Source organism: Adiantum capillus-veneris, chromosome 18 (assembly GCF_014529385.1).
Source record: "Adiantum capillus-veneris isolate H3 chromosome 18, ASM1452938v2, whole genome shotgun sequence".
Lineage (NCBI taxonomy): Eukaryota > Viridiplantae > Streptophyta > Polypodiopsida > Polypodiales > Pteridaceae > Adiantum > Adiantum capillus-veneris.
Genome location: NC_140948.1, coordinates 43,394,256 through 43,410,429, shown reverse-complemented (window position 1 = coordinate 43,410,429; position 16,174 = coordinate 43,394,256). Strand labels below are relative to the sequence as shown.

General features: G+C 44.7%; 1 protein-coding gene across 1 annotated transcript; it reads left to right on the top strand.

Moving 5' to 3' along the window:
* The first annotated feature begins 512 nt into the window (after positions 1-512).
* Positions 513-15,812, top strand: LOC147435567 (S-adenosyl-L-methionine-dependent methyltransferases superfamily protein). Its single transcript, XM_086488587.1, has 5 exons — positions 513-821; positions 14,138-14,244; positions 14,366-14,936; positions 15,029-15,144; positions 15,234-15,812. Exons 1-5 carry the CDS (start codon positions 621-623, stop codon positions 15,442-15,444), a joined length of 1,206 nt encoding a protein of 401 aa, XP_086344713.1. The 5' UTR covers positions 513-620; the 3' UTR covers positions 15,445-15,812.
* Positions 15,813-16,174: the final 362 nt, after the last annotated feature.

Here is a 16,174-nt window from a genome sequence, read left to right as displayed (position 1 = left end):
AGAGAGAGAGGAAAACGCTAACTTAGAAGAAAACGATAAAGAATGAAAGAGCAGAGAAACACCTATTTATATGGACATAAAAGGTCTTTTGACTTTCCATCTTCGTTTGTCTTTTGACTTTCCACCTTCATTCGTCTTTTGATTTTCCACCTTCCTATGTCTTTTCATTTCCTAAACTCACCCTTCACTTATGCACTTAATATGTTTTGAAATAATTTTTATTTTTCTGAGATTGGGGAGACCTAATGAAGCTTCCAAAATAAGATACTTGACTTTTTGTTCAACAGAAAACTCATGGATCATGACCACATACTTCTCCCTTATGAGTTTTTGCGGGAACACTATACAACATAGGCTACCATTTGCCTATTCCATGCATGGAAAGCTTATGCATTCAAAATCTCCTTTGAATTTCTTGTCTCTATGCGCCAAGGCTATTTGCTTACGCTCCTCTTGACCCACAAAGTGATGCAAAATATATATAGACTACGTACCCAAAAAACTCTGTCACAAGGTGCGAGCTCAAGAGCTCCTCTTCCAAGTCCACAAAGAAGTTTTGTATGCCCTTCTTTCTTCGCCCCTAGCAAGCAAATAAGCTTCGTTTTGAGTTTAAAAATTTAATGGGGAGGGGCAAGCAAAAGCCTCAGAGAAATGGGCGCCGAGGTCGCCGGCAAAACGAGGAAGACCCGCTTCCTTCTTCCGCGTTTGAGATATCTGTTGCTTCTTCCATAGAGGAGCTCCCAGCGGAAGAAGCCCTCTATGGACAGTACCAGCTTTCGGAAGGCCCCAGCAAGTACGAGCTCTATCAAACTTCTGTCCAGGTACTTCAATGATGTTTTGCTGCTTCATTATATGTAAATCTCTTACTTGGCTTTAGCAGAAGTGAAGCGCCAGTCTTCGCATTCACAAAACTGTTCGTTTAATGTAGCTTCACAAACAAATGGAGTTTTAATAAGGCTGGTTACACATCGCCATTGCAGACAACCTGGCCTGCCCAAGGCATGGTGTCGACATGCGTGTAGCGAATGCTGCTTTGGCTGCTTACTTTACACACTGCCAAGGTGGGGTGCTGCAGTGATGGAGAATTCTCACTGGAGCAGGAGCGAAGCATGTGCGCTGATTGGTTGAACATCTGCTTGCCATATTTGGGCAGCCCTTGGGTACCGTCCAAATCCCTAGCAGAATTGGACGTGTGCTGGTATCCACCTCAGATATGGTGTCGCCTGCAATATGGCTGTGTGTAACGGGAAGGAACGCCCAAATTTACATGCAACCATGCGATTGGTTGTGAGTTTTACTATAGCGGGCGTTGGCTGCAGTCTGTAACCAGCTTAAGAAACACCAGTGTACTTGCTCAGAAGAATGGTTTGCTCCATTGTATGCTTGCCACTACCTCTGAAAGGAGAAAAATTAGCACGGAAAGCTGTTTACGCACCTTTGCCAAAGCTTGGGCAGCAGGGGCCCATGCATATGTGGAGGCCAGCCGGCAGAAAAAAATTGTCACACAAAATACAGGGTGGATGTCAGCTTGGACAGCCATCACTCCTGCCCAAGCGTACCCAAGCCTTGAATTTGAGACCCCAAGCCAGTAGGATAAAAAGCCATCACTCCCTGCCCAAGAGCATGGGAGTGGCGAAGAAGAGCTTTTCCCACCAGGAGGCTTTCCCGACCCTCCCCCTTCCCCATCTATGCCACGAGTTGTACCAAATTCTATGGAGGAGATGGTCAAGTCGATGATGGACAACAAGAAACGAATCGAGTTGCGTTGGCACAACTAGCAAGAAAAGTAGAACGACAAGAAGCCAAGGACCGCGAGCGCGAAGAAAGAAACGAAAGAATTGCCATACAACAAGTCTATTCGTAGACCGTGCATGACCAGTCACTTAGAGTAGATGTATATCCTCCGGTTGCACACAACATGATCATCAGCATTCCCATTTGAATCCATCAAGGGAATTTTCCAGAGCATTAAACCTATTTTCCCTATTTTTGATATTTTTTACTTATTTATTAAGTGACTTTTATTGGGAACTGAGTAGGGCAAATTGGGTAAGATAATATATAAGCAAACCAAAGTTAGCACTTTCTGGCAGAAGAGGCAGCAGGAGCACCTTGCTCAACAGGCAACTTCTCAGCAAGACCCCCCTCATCGGAGACAGCCCTAGCGTTTTTGCATGGTGCAAGTCTGCTATCGTTTTTCAGTTTTCAGCCCTACGACTTCGCAGCATAGCCATTGTGGTAGCGGATCCTCACCGCCTTGACTTGGCCGCGACAGACAGACCCTAGCGACAACAGAACAGCAGGAGAGCCAGCGTTTTTGCATCAGCACAAAGATCAGCCCTAGCGTTTTTGGATCTGCCAGACAACTCAACGTTTTTGCAAATCTTCGCGACGGAACCTCATTAAGCACCAGCATTTTCAGTTTTTAGCAGTCTCGCAAATCTCACCTTCCCGCAACAGTTTCTCGCCGCACGGTGGAATCCATCGAAGTTTTCAGTTTCAGCCTGGAAAACACAGATTTCAGCATCTACGTTTTCAGCGCGTCGTTGTCGCATCGTAGCCATCGACATCGTCACCGACATAGAGTTAGAATTCAGCAGATAAAGATTTGCAGATTTTAGCCCTTAGAGTTTTCAGATTTCAGTCTGTCTCGTCGTCGTCGACATCGTCGGCAAGTCCAAGCATTGTAGAGATTTGTGCAATCATAAGTAGACCGCTCTCGCCATAGAGAGTGGGGCCTTCGGAGGAGGGTTTTGACCACATTCTGGTGTCGTATTCTCTTCTCTCTCTATCTCTCAGTCTCATGCACCTTGATCACAATGTTCACCACTTTGTTTGTGTCCATTGCACTCTCTCACTAAAGGAACGGAAGACTCTCCCTTACATAAGAAAAAGGAACCTTGAGCACAGTTCGGAGCACTCATCTTGAGCAAATTTCAACATTCATTCCGTTGCACCTTACATTAAGGCTCATTCTCTGGCATGCTTCCTGGAGAAGGTGCAGAGTCTGGAGTACCGGCTTGTACTGTGTTGATGCAATATAAAGAAATACGGAAAGGGGGGCACCAAGGTTTGGGGCCAATACTCTCTGAGGTGGAATTCCGCCGCTCCGAGTCGCGTGTCGTCTCTCTCTTTCAGTTCAGTTGTTATTGAAGTGCTAAAAGTCTGTTCTATCTGCTCTTTTCTATTGGCACGTGGTGCCCGCCTTGTGACATGTGTACGCCACATCCCCTCCTTTTCAAGGTGATATACTGGTATCGAGCTGTATGGCGTTTGTAAAGTCCGCTGACAACTCCTGGGGTCCTGCGAAGTACTCCTCGCCGGCCCACTTTGCTGCGTGGGTGGAGCGATACTTGAACTTCATGAAGGTTTGCAATCTTGCTTCTCCGGGCCGCGCTGATAGCGGCAAAGTGATTTGCTACGGCTCCAATGCGTCAACTTCGTCTACGGTCGTGGGTTCACCTTCTTCGAAGGGAATGACCAAACGGACAATCTAAGACATTGTGAATTCCTTAAATAAAAAATCCTTATCTTTTCTAAAGTGATCTGCATACATCCATGCTCATCCGTGAGTGAATCATGTGCATCGTGTAGTATGGCATACCTGTGAAAAGAGAACACATAAAGACGGTGACGAAAATACAAGAAACCGTCACGAATGAGACACTCGAACAATGCGTGCTGACTAATCATGTGAAGATAAAATACTTCCTGAATGGGTTCTTTGGACCTTGGCTCGAGAGCTAAGATCGGTCCTGCGGGACGGATTGTCTTTGCAATGAGGTTAGCTTTCCTAGAAACATCATCATCCAAACCACCAAATTGATCCTTACGAACAATCACATCCCTATCATGCAAAAAATGCGTGTCGTGCTTCGGAGAAGACATGACAGCAAAAGAGTTCGTTCATGTAATGGATCATGCTTTTCTATACTGTGGGATTGTTATTGAGAGAAACAATCATACTATGTGTTTAACCTCTTTCGAATCATGAGAGTGAGAGACTAATGGCAAGGAAGGAATGTTCTTGTCACAGCGAAGGACCACGAGAGGTGCTCCATCAACTGAGAGAGAGAGAGAGAGAGAGAGAGAGAGAGAGAGAGAGAGAGAGAGATTTCTTTCCAATCAATGCGTGGATTATAACCTTTAAATATGTGGACCCCGTCCGATGGGGCCCCAAGTGACATAAAGGATTAAAATAAAGCAGGACCCGCATACACACAAAAACTGATGACGTGGCAGATTTTCAAAAATTGCGATGGCATGATGACGTGGTAGGTTGTACGGATTTCCGCGTTTTGCAATGGCTGATGATGTGGCAGGCTGTACGGATTTCCGTGATTTACTTTGGCAGCTTTTTGGCTTTGCTTTGGACCAGATGCTTTTGAGTTTGAAGGCTTTTCACTGTAATTGCTTTTTAGGCCAAGGGCCTTTAAATATGAGGTTAGGGCTCATTCTCTGGCATGCTTCTTGGAGAAGGTGCAGAGTCTGGAGTATCGGCTTGTACTATGTTGATGCAATATAAAGAAATACCAAAAGGGGCGCCAAGGTTTGAGGCCAATACTCTCTGGGGTGGAATTCCGCCTCTCCGTGTCGCGTGTCGTCTCTCTTTCTCTTTCAGTTCAATTGTTATTAAAGTGCTAAAAGTCTGTTCTTTTCTATTGGCACGTGGTGCCCGTCTTGTGTCAGTGGTATCAGAACATTAGGCGTGTGCTTTTCTGAAAGCATACTGGTCCTACAAAAGAGCAGACAGAGCTATTGGAATTTTATTTGAGGGATCTTTGCCCTTCAACCCGGATCTATTAGCCACTCCCACCCTTACTTCATCGCGCATCGGACGCGCTTCCGTCTTCACCGCTCATGTCTTACAGGGCATAAGCCAATTAAGATCACTTGCAAGAGAAGGATCCAGATTTGTTTCAAGTCACTGTTTTTCTTAGAAGCAGTGCCATGCAGATGTTGATGTCTACAGCTACCAAGTAACATACTCTAAGTACTTGGCAAGCTTTCAAGAAAATTTTTGCGCGAGGTTATATGGTTTCTGACATCTTCCTTCGGAGTGCAACTTCTGGCAGAGTGGAGTATCTTGAAATGCTTGCCATGGAAATTCTAGCAGATTATAACTTGAAATGTCTTGATGTCTCTCAGTAGATGTCTCTTCATGAGTAGATGACCTTGGAGGTTTAGTGCGATTGCTATCTTGGGACTACCATCGCCGCCAAAGAAACACTGTTTGTCCAAGAGCTGATGGACCATGCTGTGCTCAGCTACGACCTCATGAAAGGAACCTAACCCTAATTTTTGGTGCAGGTTTCAGGATAGAAAGTCAGTCGACTTTTCAAGCTCGGCTGATGTCGAGATTGCTTTTTAAGTTTGAAATCTGTTTGAGAACTTGTTTGGTGATTCTGTTTGAAATGGATGGTATCTGTTTTGAACCTGTTTTGGTGCCGATTTGAAATGTTTGATTCTGGTTTTAATACTGGTTTCATTGATTGGTGATTTTACTCCCGGGTGGAGAAGTGAGAAATACTGTTTTGGTATTGTTTGAACCTTAGAACGACGCAGGCCGATGCCTAGGGAGCGTTTCGTTGTATGTTTGAAAACCTCGGAACGTCGCAGGTGATGCCTGGGGAGCGTTTTGTTGTATGCTAGAAAACCTCCGAACGACGTAGGTCGATGCCTGGGGAGCATTTGGTTGTATGCTTGAACCTCCAAGCGACGCAGACTGCGATTTGGGGAGTGTTTGGTTGTAGAGTCCTCTGAGCTCATGGCCAGACCTTTTTAGGTTATTTGCGGGGGAGTGACGAGGTAGTCGTTGAGTAGCTTCATACCGCAGATCGTTTGTCTCGGGGGAGTGCTCAGCGACGCTGTTTGTTGTGTCTTGTAACATGCATATGTAAGCATTTGTGTTGCATTGTGATGTGCCAATTACTGAATATTCATAATTGGATGAGATTGCCTGGGTATGTAATTTTAGTGCATCAAGACACCCGTGGAAGATCAGTATGGTCTGGGTGTGATGGCTAATTTTACTACGCTGGAACATCAAGAGTTTCGATCTGGACGAAACGAGAAGTTAACTTCTTGATCAAAAGAGCAAAAAGGAGAAGCTAACTCCTTCATCAAAACAATCGAAAGGAGAAGCTAACTCCTTGATCAAAAGAGCAGAAAGGAGAAGCCAACTCCTTAATAAAAAGAGCAAACTGATTGTCCCTCGAAATGACCCTCGGAATGACCCTCGGAAATTTTTGAGCTAACTTGAGTTGTTTTGCAAATATGCCGTAATCGCGGACGATTACTCTCTTTCAAGAAGGGGAGACGTAACAAACTGTTGACGTGTCAAAGCCTAAAGAATGGAGCCAACTTACAGATGCCGGTCGAGGGGCCTAAACCCTAAGAAGAACAAGTAACAGAAGAAGTCCTCCGAACTTATGTGGACCCCGTCTGATGGGGCTCCAAGTGACATAAAGGATTAAAATAAAGCAGGACCCGTGCACACGCAAAAACTGATGACGTGGCAAATTTTCAAAAATTGAGCTGACATGATGACGTGGTAGGCTGTATAGATTTCCGCGTTTTGCGCTGGTTGATGATGTGGCAAGATTTACGGATTTTTGTGATTTACGCTGACAGCTTTTTGGCTTTGCTTTTGGACCAGATGCTTTTGGGTTTGAAGGCTTTTCACTGTAATTGCTTTTTAGGCCAAGGGTCTTTAAGTATGAGGTTAGGGCTCATTCTGTGGCATGCTTTCTGGAGAAGGTGCAGAGTCTGGAGTACCGGCTTGTACTGTGTTGATGCAATATAAAGAAATACCGAAAGGGGCGCCAAGCTTTGGGGCCAATACTCTTTGGGGTGGAATTCCGCCACTCCGTGTCGCGTGTCGTCTCTCTCTCTCTCTCTTTCAGTTCAGTTGTTATCGAAGTGCTAAAAGTCTGTTCTTTTCTATTGGCACGTGGTGCTCGTCTTGTGACATCCCCTCCTATTTAAAGTGAGGTATTGGTACCGAATTGTATGGCGTCGAGGGAGATCGCCAACAACGTCCGGATGAATCTTGGGAAAGACTCTTCGCCGGCCCACACTGATCTGTGGGTCCTGCGATACTTGAACTTCATAAAGGTTTGCAACGCTTGCTTCCTGGGCCGTGCCGAAAGCAACACAAAGTCATTTGAGGCTGCTTCAACGGTCCAATTGTGTCTATGGACGTAGGTCCACCTTCATCAAGAATCTCCGAGGAGGAAAATTCTTGAAACCACTTCCAACACAAAAACATGAACATATCCATTCCATGTAGAGTGATTGGAAAAATACTATGCTTCCTAAATGACTGTGCATGCAATTGAGATGAACAAAGTGACGGAGTGCCAAACCGTTCACCAAATACACGCAAACCATGAGATCGAATCTTGACTTTTTGATCTAAATCTATCAACTGTGGCAAATCACAATGGAAATGCCTATGCTTGATGCTCAATCCTTCTTGTGCTCTCTCGGATACTGTGTCATGCCAAGGAAGAGACATGGAATGTGAATTCCTTGAATGCAAGCATTTCATCTTTTCATGAGTAATCCGTATACATCCGTGCTCATTCATGAGTGAATCGTGTTCATTGTACAATATGGCATGCCTATGAAAACGGATCACATAAAGACGGTGACTAAAATACAGGCTACCGTTCTTTCTTCGCGCTCACGCTCCAAGGCGGTGCGTTGCGCTTCTTGTCGTATCATCATGTCCATCATCGTCTTGACCAAAGCCTCCATAGGATTTGGTGCAATCCTTGGTGTAGATGGAGAAGGGGGAGGGTGGGAAAAACCTCTTGGTGGGGAAAATTTTTCTTCTCCACTTCCATGCTCATCACCTGTCACGTGACACATCCAACCCTATGTGTCCGTGGACAAGCTACAACATAATCAAGGTTCAGTCAGTCAAGTCAGTCTAGATTTAGAAGTGATCTGGCACTTTTTGTGAGTCTATTCGTAGACCGTGCATGCCCAGTCACGTAGTGTAGATGCATATCCTCTGGTTGCACACAGCATGATCATCAGTATTCCCACCAGAATCCATCAGATTCCATCAAGGGAATTTTCCAATGCATTTAGCCTATTTTACCTATTTTTGGCATTTTTCACTTATTAATTTAAGCGACTTTCCAACAAAAGTAGGTAGGGCAAATTGGGTAAGAAAATATATAAGCAAACCAAAGTTAGCACTAAATGGAAGAAGACGCAACATGAGCCAAGCTCAGCAGGCAACTTCTCACAAGAACCTTGGTGGACTTTCCCCTCCAAGCAGCAGATTCCCTTCCCTAGCGTTTTTAGAAGCATCTCCAAGCTGGCGTTTTCTGCATCATCACACCATCGCCATCATCCCTAGAGCTAGTGGTTTGCAGCAGTTGTCATCGACAAAAGACCCAGTTGCTAGCGTTTTTACAAGGACCGAGCCATAGCGTTTTTGGCATCAACAGAACTCAGCCTATCTGCGTTTTGGACAGCGTTTTTGGAGGGCATTGCATCAGCGTTTTTCAGCCATGAAACAGTAGCAGATTCAGCCCCTAAAGGTAGCAGATTCAGCCCTTGAAAGACCTCAGTTTTCAGCCTTGAAGATCATCGGATTTCAGCCCATAGCGTTTTTGGACAACAGTAGAAAGATTGCAGATTTCAGCCCTAGTGTCAGCCTTGTCACCCCCGTCGTCGTCGTCAACATAGTCTAGACTTGCATCAGTCTCATGCATACCATTTGTACCAGATTGTGCAATCATAAGTAGACCACTCTCGTCGACGAGAGTGGGGCCTTCGGAGGAGGGTTTTACAACGTCTCTGGTGTCGTATCTCTCTTCTCTCTCTATCTCATACACTTGCACGCACAGTGTCCATTCACTTTGTTTGTGATCATAGCACTCTCTCATTAAGAACGGAAGGCTCTACCTTCCATAGGAACAAAAGGAACCTTGAGCACAGTTCGGAGCACTCATCTTGAGCAAAGCGCAAACATTCATTCCGTTGCACCTTACATTGGTATCAGAGCTTTGACAGTGTTCTGTATCACTCAAGGAAAGAACCACAAGAATCACAAGAATTTTTTTTGCTTGTTGCGGTTGCACGAACCCAAGTTGCTTGGGCGTATCGATTCCTAATCGTGTTTTTGAAGAGTGACAGGAATCCCAAGAAAGAAGGGCTTGTCCAGCCTCCCCTTGTGTCTCTTTTCACTCATTGAGAGCGGACCGTGCACTTAGCGGCTGACCAATCGATGTGAGGTGGGAAAAAGCAACCTTGGTGTGAGCGCAAGGCTGCCAAGGGGTGCGTCCGCGGAAAGGAGTAGAACTCGGGTGAAGAGAAGATTCTTCTCGAACACGGTTTGCAAACGAAAGAAAACCTCAAGAACCTCAAGACCCTCAAGAACCCAAGAACCCAAGACCCCCAAGAACCCAAGTTCCTCGTGAACTTAAGAACCCAAGACCACAAGAACCCATAAGAACCCACGACTTGAGAATGGTCACCACTCGAAGCGGAATGGATACTTCGCTTGGAGGTGATGAGCATGAGAGAGGCGAAGAAGAATTTTCCCCACCAGGAGGTTTTTCCAACCCTCACCCTTTTCTGTCTACGCTAAGGATTGCACCAGATCCTATGGAAGCTTGGTGCAAGACAATGATGGACATGATGGTACGACAAGGTAGACTACGAGAAGTGTGACACGAAGAAAGAATGGCAGCCATAGAGCGTGAGTGCGAGCAAGCACGCTTGGCGGCCTCAAAAAGAAACGCAGAATTGGATCGCGAGTCCACAGAAAGACTAGCCGAATTGGCTCGCGAGCGCCAAGAAAGACGGTTAGAGCGTGAAGCGCAGATAGATCAACGCATGCAAAAGTTTGTCCTACTATTCTTTAATGTACAGGCGTCGATTGAAGAGAATCAAAAGGAGACTCTCTCAGTCTCTTCTTCTCCACAGCATGACACACAGGATTTGCATGATTATGACAAGCATGATGATTTGGATGACAAAGATAAGCATGATGATTTGATTGACAATGATAAGCATGATGGTTTGATTGACAATGATTTGCATGATGATTTGGATGTTCATGATAAGCATGATGATTTGCATGATCAAGATGTGATTTCTCATAAGCATGATGATTTGCATGAAGATGATGTGATTGTTCACAAGGAAGATGTGTTAATTGATGCTTTTTCTAGCGAAGCTAACATCGTTACAAATTCGATCAATCACGAAGAATCGATCTTGGCTTTCGAGTCAAGGTCCATAGATCCCCCACAAGAAGATTCGATAGATTTAGAAATACAAATCTTGGCTCTAGAGCTTAGGTCCAAAGAGCCGTTACAAGAAGTATTATGTGTTCGCATGATTGATACGCCCGCATTGTTCGAGTGTTTCATTCGTGATCGTTTCTTGTATTTTAGTCAGCGTCTTTATGTGATCCCTTTTCCTAGGCATGACATATTGTACGTTGAGCATGTTTCACTCATGAATGAGCACGAATGTATGCGGATTTTTCATGAAAAGCTGAAAAGTATGCATTCAAGGAAGTCACATTCCATATCTCTTCCTTGGCACGACACAGTTGTAGAAAGAGTACATGAAAGTATGAGCACCAAGCATGGGCATTTCCATTGTGTTTTGCCACAGTTGATTGATTTAGATCAGCACGACAAGATTCGATCTCATTGTTTGTGTGTGTGTGGTGAATGGGTTAGCACTCCGTCTCTTTGTTCATCTACATTGCATACACAGTCTTTTAGGAAGACAAGATTTTTTCCAGTCACTTTACATGGAATAAGTATGTTCATGTTTTTGTGTTGGAAATGGTTTCAAGAATTTTCTGCCATGGAGATTCTTGAGTAAAGAAGAAAGAAGCATGACTCTTGACGAAGTTGAGGCATTGAAGGAGCCACAGAAGACTTTGTGTCGCTTTCGGCGCAGCCCAAAGAAGCAAGCGTGCAGACCTTTATAAAGTTCAAGTACCGCACGACCCACACATCAGAGTGGGCCGGCGAAGAGTCCCTTCCAGGATTCCGGATGCTATTGGCAATCTCCCTCGATGCTATACAGTTCGGTACCAATATCTCACTTTGAAAAGGAGGGGATGTCACGTGACACATCCAACCCTATGTGTCCGTGGACAAGCTACAGCATGATCAGGGTTCAGTTAGTCAAGTCAGTCGAGATTTAGAAGTGATCTGGCACTTTTTGTGAGTCTATTCGTAGACCGTGCATGCCCAGTCACGTAGTGTAGATGCATATCCTCTGGTTGCACACAACATGATCATCAGGGGAATTTTCCAGTGCATTTAGCCTATTTTACCTATTTTTGGCATTTTTCACTTATTAATTTAAGTGACTTTCCAACAAAAGTAGGTAGGGCAAATTGGGTAAGAAAATATATAAGCAAACCAAAGTTAGCACTAAATGGCAAAAGAGGCAACAGGAGCCAAGCTCAACAGACAACTTCTCATAAGAACCTTGGTGGACTTTCCTCTCCAAGCAGTAGATTCCCTTCCCTAGCGCTTTTAGAAGCATCTCCAAGCTGGCGTTTTCTGCATCATCACACCATCGCCGTCATCCCCAGAGCTAGTGGTTTGCAGCAGTTGTCATCGACAGAAGACCCAGCTGCTAGCGTTTTTGCAAGGACCCAGCCATAGCGTTTTTGGCATCAACAGAACTCAGCCTATCTGCGTTTTGGACAGCGTTTTTGGAGGGCATTGCATCAGCGTTTTTCAGCTATGAAACAGTAGCAGATTCAGCCCCTAAAGGTAGCAGATTCATCCCCAGAAAGACCTCAGTTTTGAGCCTTGAAGATCATCAGATTTCAGCCCATAGCGTTTTTGGACAGCAGTAGAAAGATTGCAGATTTCAGCCCTAGTGTCGGCCTCGTCACCCCCATCGTCGTCGTCAACATAGTCTAGACTTGCATCAGTCTCATGCATATCATTTGTACCAGATTGTGCAATCATAAGTAGACCACTCTCGCCGACGAGAGTGGGGCCTTCGGAGGAGGGTTTTACAACGTCTCTGGTGTCGTATCTCTCTTCTCTCTCTATCTCTCAATCTCATACACTTGCACGCACAGTGTCCATTCACTTTGTTTGTGATCATAGCACTCTCTCATTAAGAACGGAAGGCTCTACCTTCCATAAGAACAAAAGGAACCTTGAGCACAATTCGGAGCACTCATCTTGAGCAAAGCGCAAACATTCATTCCGCTGCACCTTACATCACCTCCATGCGAAGTATCCATTCCGCTTCGAGTGAAGACCGTACACTGGAGTCTTGGGTTCTTAAGTTCACGAGGAACTTGGGTTCTTGTGTTTCTTGGGTTCTTGAGGGTCTTGAGTTCTTGAGGTTCTTCTTTAGCTTGCAATCTGTGCACCAAACCCAACAAATAAATCATAAAAATAATTTATAAATTAAGTCTGGCCAGGGGGGGTCAGTTTGGGTGAAACTGTTGCACATCTGCCCACGTGAGAATCCGATCGACGCACGGAATGGCTCGTTGGATTCCTCTAACCTAGAACTACATGCACGTCATGCCAGATGCCCACCGTAGTGTAATAACATATGTCAAAACGCTTGTACAAACCATTTATGCAATAGGGTTCCAAAACTTGAAACCTGATCTAATGGATTCGTCCGGTCATGCAAGTCTTGTGACCAGGCTCACAAAATTTCCGGTACTAATCCTCCTAGGATTCTAGACACTCATATCTAGGAAGAAGGAGAAAACTTGCTCTGGAAGTTGATGAATCATGTCCACGCGGCACACAGAGCCATGTGCACGTGACAGGTAACACTGCCTTGAAGCGCTACAAAGCAGACTGAAAACAGCGGGGAAGGAGTCTGTTGCAGCAAGAGGAGGTTGCAGATGGCCTAAAAAAGAAAGGGAGGTGTTACTGTCGTTGGAGGTGAAGGCCGTGAGCTGGATACTGCAAGGGGTTTGCAGGAGATGTGTGCCGAAGGCTGAAGGGGCGTTACCTGCTTGCATGAGTAGAAGGGGGAGTGCTAATGCGAAAAAAAGTCTTTTTCACTACTGTATGGTGAAGTTGGACGCTACTATGAGGCGGTGGTTGTGAGCAATTGAAGGGCCGAAAGCAAGAAGGCGAGGTGTGCCGCTGCAAGAACAAGGGAGTAACACCACTGGCAAGGTGAGGATGGCCGTGAGTAGGAGGCAAAAATTCGGCATGAAGGAAAGGTGAAGGATGGCGATACTTGGGGGTGTTACAGAAAGGGCCACAAAGAGGATGCCGTGAACATGAAGAGAGTGGACGACGGATTTTGGAAAGGCGGTTGGTATGCAAGGAAGCAAAGGCGACAATTTTTTTTTGTGTGGAGTCCATCGTTGTACGCCATGCGATGGTTGCTAATCAAATCGATATAGTCATAATCTTTACAGTTTTGGTGTCCCTTTAAATATTCTCCATCCCTCTCTTCTCTCGTGCCTAGTTGTTTGCCAATATATATGCGTGCTTCTGGTGTGTGTCGAGTGTGTGAGTGCTCCCTATGTGGATGTGGTGTATGCCATGAGGATGTAAAATTGTAGGCAAAGCTGTGTCTGCCAGTGACCTTGAAGGGTCTGTGGGCTACGGTTGATGGTTCTCTGAAGGGTTATAGATGGAAGCCTTGATTTCGTGCTATGTGGCTGGGTGTGTGTAGTTTGGGATGTTCGGGTCTGAGTATATGCAATAGTGGTTGGCAGATTGTGCCGGTGTGTGTGATTACTAGGGGATAGGGGTGCTATGGAAGCCCTAGGCTATAGAGAGGCAATTGGTTGTGTGCTGGGTGTGTTCCTCATTCCCCCTCTCCAACGCTAGTGGGATGGTCGTAGTATCTATTCAATACTAGACATCATGGAGCTGATGGTCATGTTGTGTTGTGGATGGCTATCGGGAGTCTTATGATTTGCTCTTTCCTTAAAAGGTGAATTTGGGTTTTTCCTAGATTCGTTCTGGGTATATACTCTCACACATTTTATGAGCTTTTGTACCTTGAAACTTACGGGATTTTTTACTAATTAAAATAGAAAAAAGTGGGTGACAAGGTATACGTAACACTGTCCTGAGAAGCAAATCTTGTGGTTACCAATGTCATTACTCACTCACCATGTCATGTTTCTGGTTTGCAGTCTCCGAAGGGCGACATAAGCTATCTTCAGAAGTTTTTCCTCTTATACATAGGTGGCCGGTCACCTGTTCATTTGCGAGAGGACTTCTGTGGCACTGCCTTGATATGGTATGTCAAGTCATTATGGTAGTATTTCTTATTTACATTCTTTCTTGTATGCGTATGAAGGCCAATTTAGCTTCTAGTACTGACTTTCTTTACAAATCTGATCAAATTAAATGTCAGCCAGCGCTGAATGGCTTAAGGGTGGCATTCAGCGACTTGCTACTGGCTTGGACTTGGACCTGGAGGCACTCAAGTGGGGATTATCGAACAATTTCAAAAATTTAGGAGGAAATGCTTGTGATAGAGTTCACCTTCTGCATGGGAATGTGCTTCAGCCTCTTTCTTCAGCAAAAGTTGTGTCAGCATCTGCTGATGCTGTGGTCAACCCTACTGCATTTGTTGATTCTGATCAAGGGCCTGATGCGGATGATGGGTTTTGTGCAAACTCAAATGATGGGTTAGCTGCACCCAGAGCCTTTTCAAAGGAGCATGTAGCTCTTGTGAAACGTGAAAGCAGTGAAGAAGCAAAGTTTTCAAGTGAGGGTGACAATTGCAAATTTGTGCGCAACATAGACATAGTTTGTGCCTTCAACTATAGCTGCTGTTGTCTACACACCCGCCCGGATCTTGTTTTGTACTTCAAACATGTTTTTGATGCATTGTCTGCAAAGGGTGGAATTTTTGCCATGGATCTGTACGGTGGTGTATCATCAGAGACTCACTTGAAGCTGCGACGCCACTTTCCTGACTTTACTGTGAGTTTATAGAAGCTAGTTATATGCATAATGTTTGAACTTGCAAACCGGAATAGCAGGAATGACTGATAGAAGAGTATCTCCTGTGGCAGTATGTATGGGAACAGGAGGCATTTGATGTCATTAATCGTATGACGAAGATAAGCCTACATTTTCAGCTCAAGAACAATAGGATGATACGGCATGCTTTCACTTATCATTGGCGATTGTAAGCGCAATAGTCATTCCTCCGTGTGAGTGTTGTTCTCTAATTTGTAGCTCAACTGTTAGCCAGTAAACTACTGTGGTGGTTGGCAGGTGGAGTTTACCGGAAGTCAGAGATTGTCTTAGAGAAGCAGGTTTCAATGATGTTCACTTTTGGGTACGTGAGATGCCTAGTTTAGAGGAAAGAGAGGACAATGAAGACACTTGGGACGAAGACTCAAAGTATGAGGAAGCTACGGTTTTTTATCAACAGAGTGCTTGGAATGCTTACATTGTTGCTGCTGCTCCTCAGAAGAAAGTGTGAGGAAAATGGTGGTGACCATGCAAGAGTAGGTATTTAAAGAGCCAGAATTTTGCTAGCTTGGATAGGAATGAAAGATCTGTGAACATTTGTTTCCAAGGGACCATTTTCCTACATTTCATCCGAGTACTAAAAGTTTGGGTTAGCCGCTATGCATTTGCAAATGCTTGATATTGGAAATTTGTAATGTAATAACATCAACATATAAACCTGCCTATCAATGCACACATTTAGACTCATATATGCCCACAGATATCATGCCCTGGCAGTTGTGTATGTACATCTATCATGCTCCTGCAGATGTAATTGTTAAGAGTTGCATGAGTTTAAAAGTGACACTATTGGGCAAGGTGTCAAAAGTTGGTTTGGTAGATAAATGGCCTTTTGTAGAATTCTGAAATTCGAATTGTATGGAATCTTAGTGTCTTTGGTGTGCGTGAAAAAGCGAGAACAGATTTCACGCGTGTGAAAACTAAGGCGGTGTGTGTGTATGTGTATGTGAGGGTTGTGTATGTGCTTTTATAAGCCACCCAGCTAGTGCTAATAATCTTGTTTTCACATTGGATGCATGTCTTGGTTTTTCTTTTTCTTCATTTCAATTTCAGTCAAGCTAACATGGTACTTCCCATTGTGATTACACTGGACCACAATTTTAATTAGTGCAGGCACTTTGAACAATTTTAATTAGTAGAGTGGCCTGTTAGTTTGCCTCAATACTATGCCTAGGTACAAG

What these genes read in the sequence shown, in the direction of transcription:
- LOC147435567 (XM_086488587.1), top strand. Translation starts at nt 621, where the DNA reads ATGGGGAGGGGCAAGCAAAAGCCTCAGAGAAATGGGCGCCGAGGTCGC. An exon ending in TGTGGCACTGCCTTGATATG is followed by an intron (nt 14,245 to 14,365) that starts GTATGTCAAGTC and finishes AATGTCAGCCAG; the next exon opens with CGCTGAATGGCTTAAGGGTG. An exon ending in GCCACTTTCCTGACTTTACT is followed by an intron (nt 14,937 to 15,028) that starts GTGAGTTTATAG and finishes CTCCTGTGGCAG; the next exon opens with TATGTATGGGAACAGGAGGC.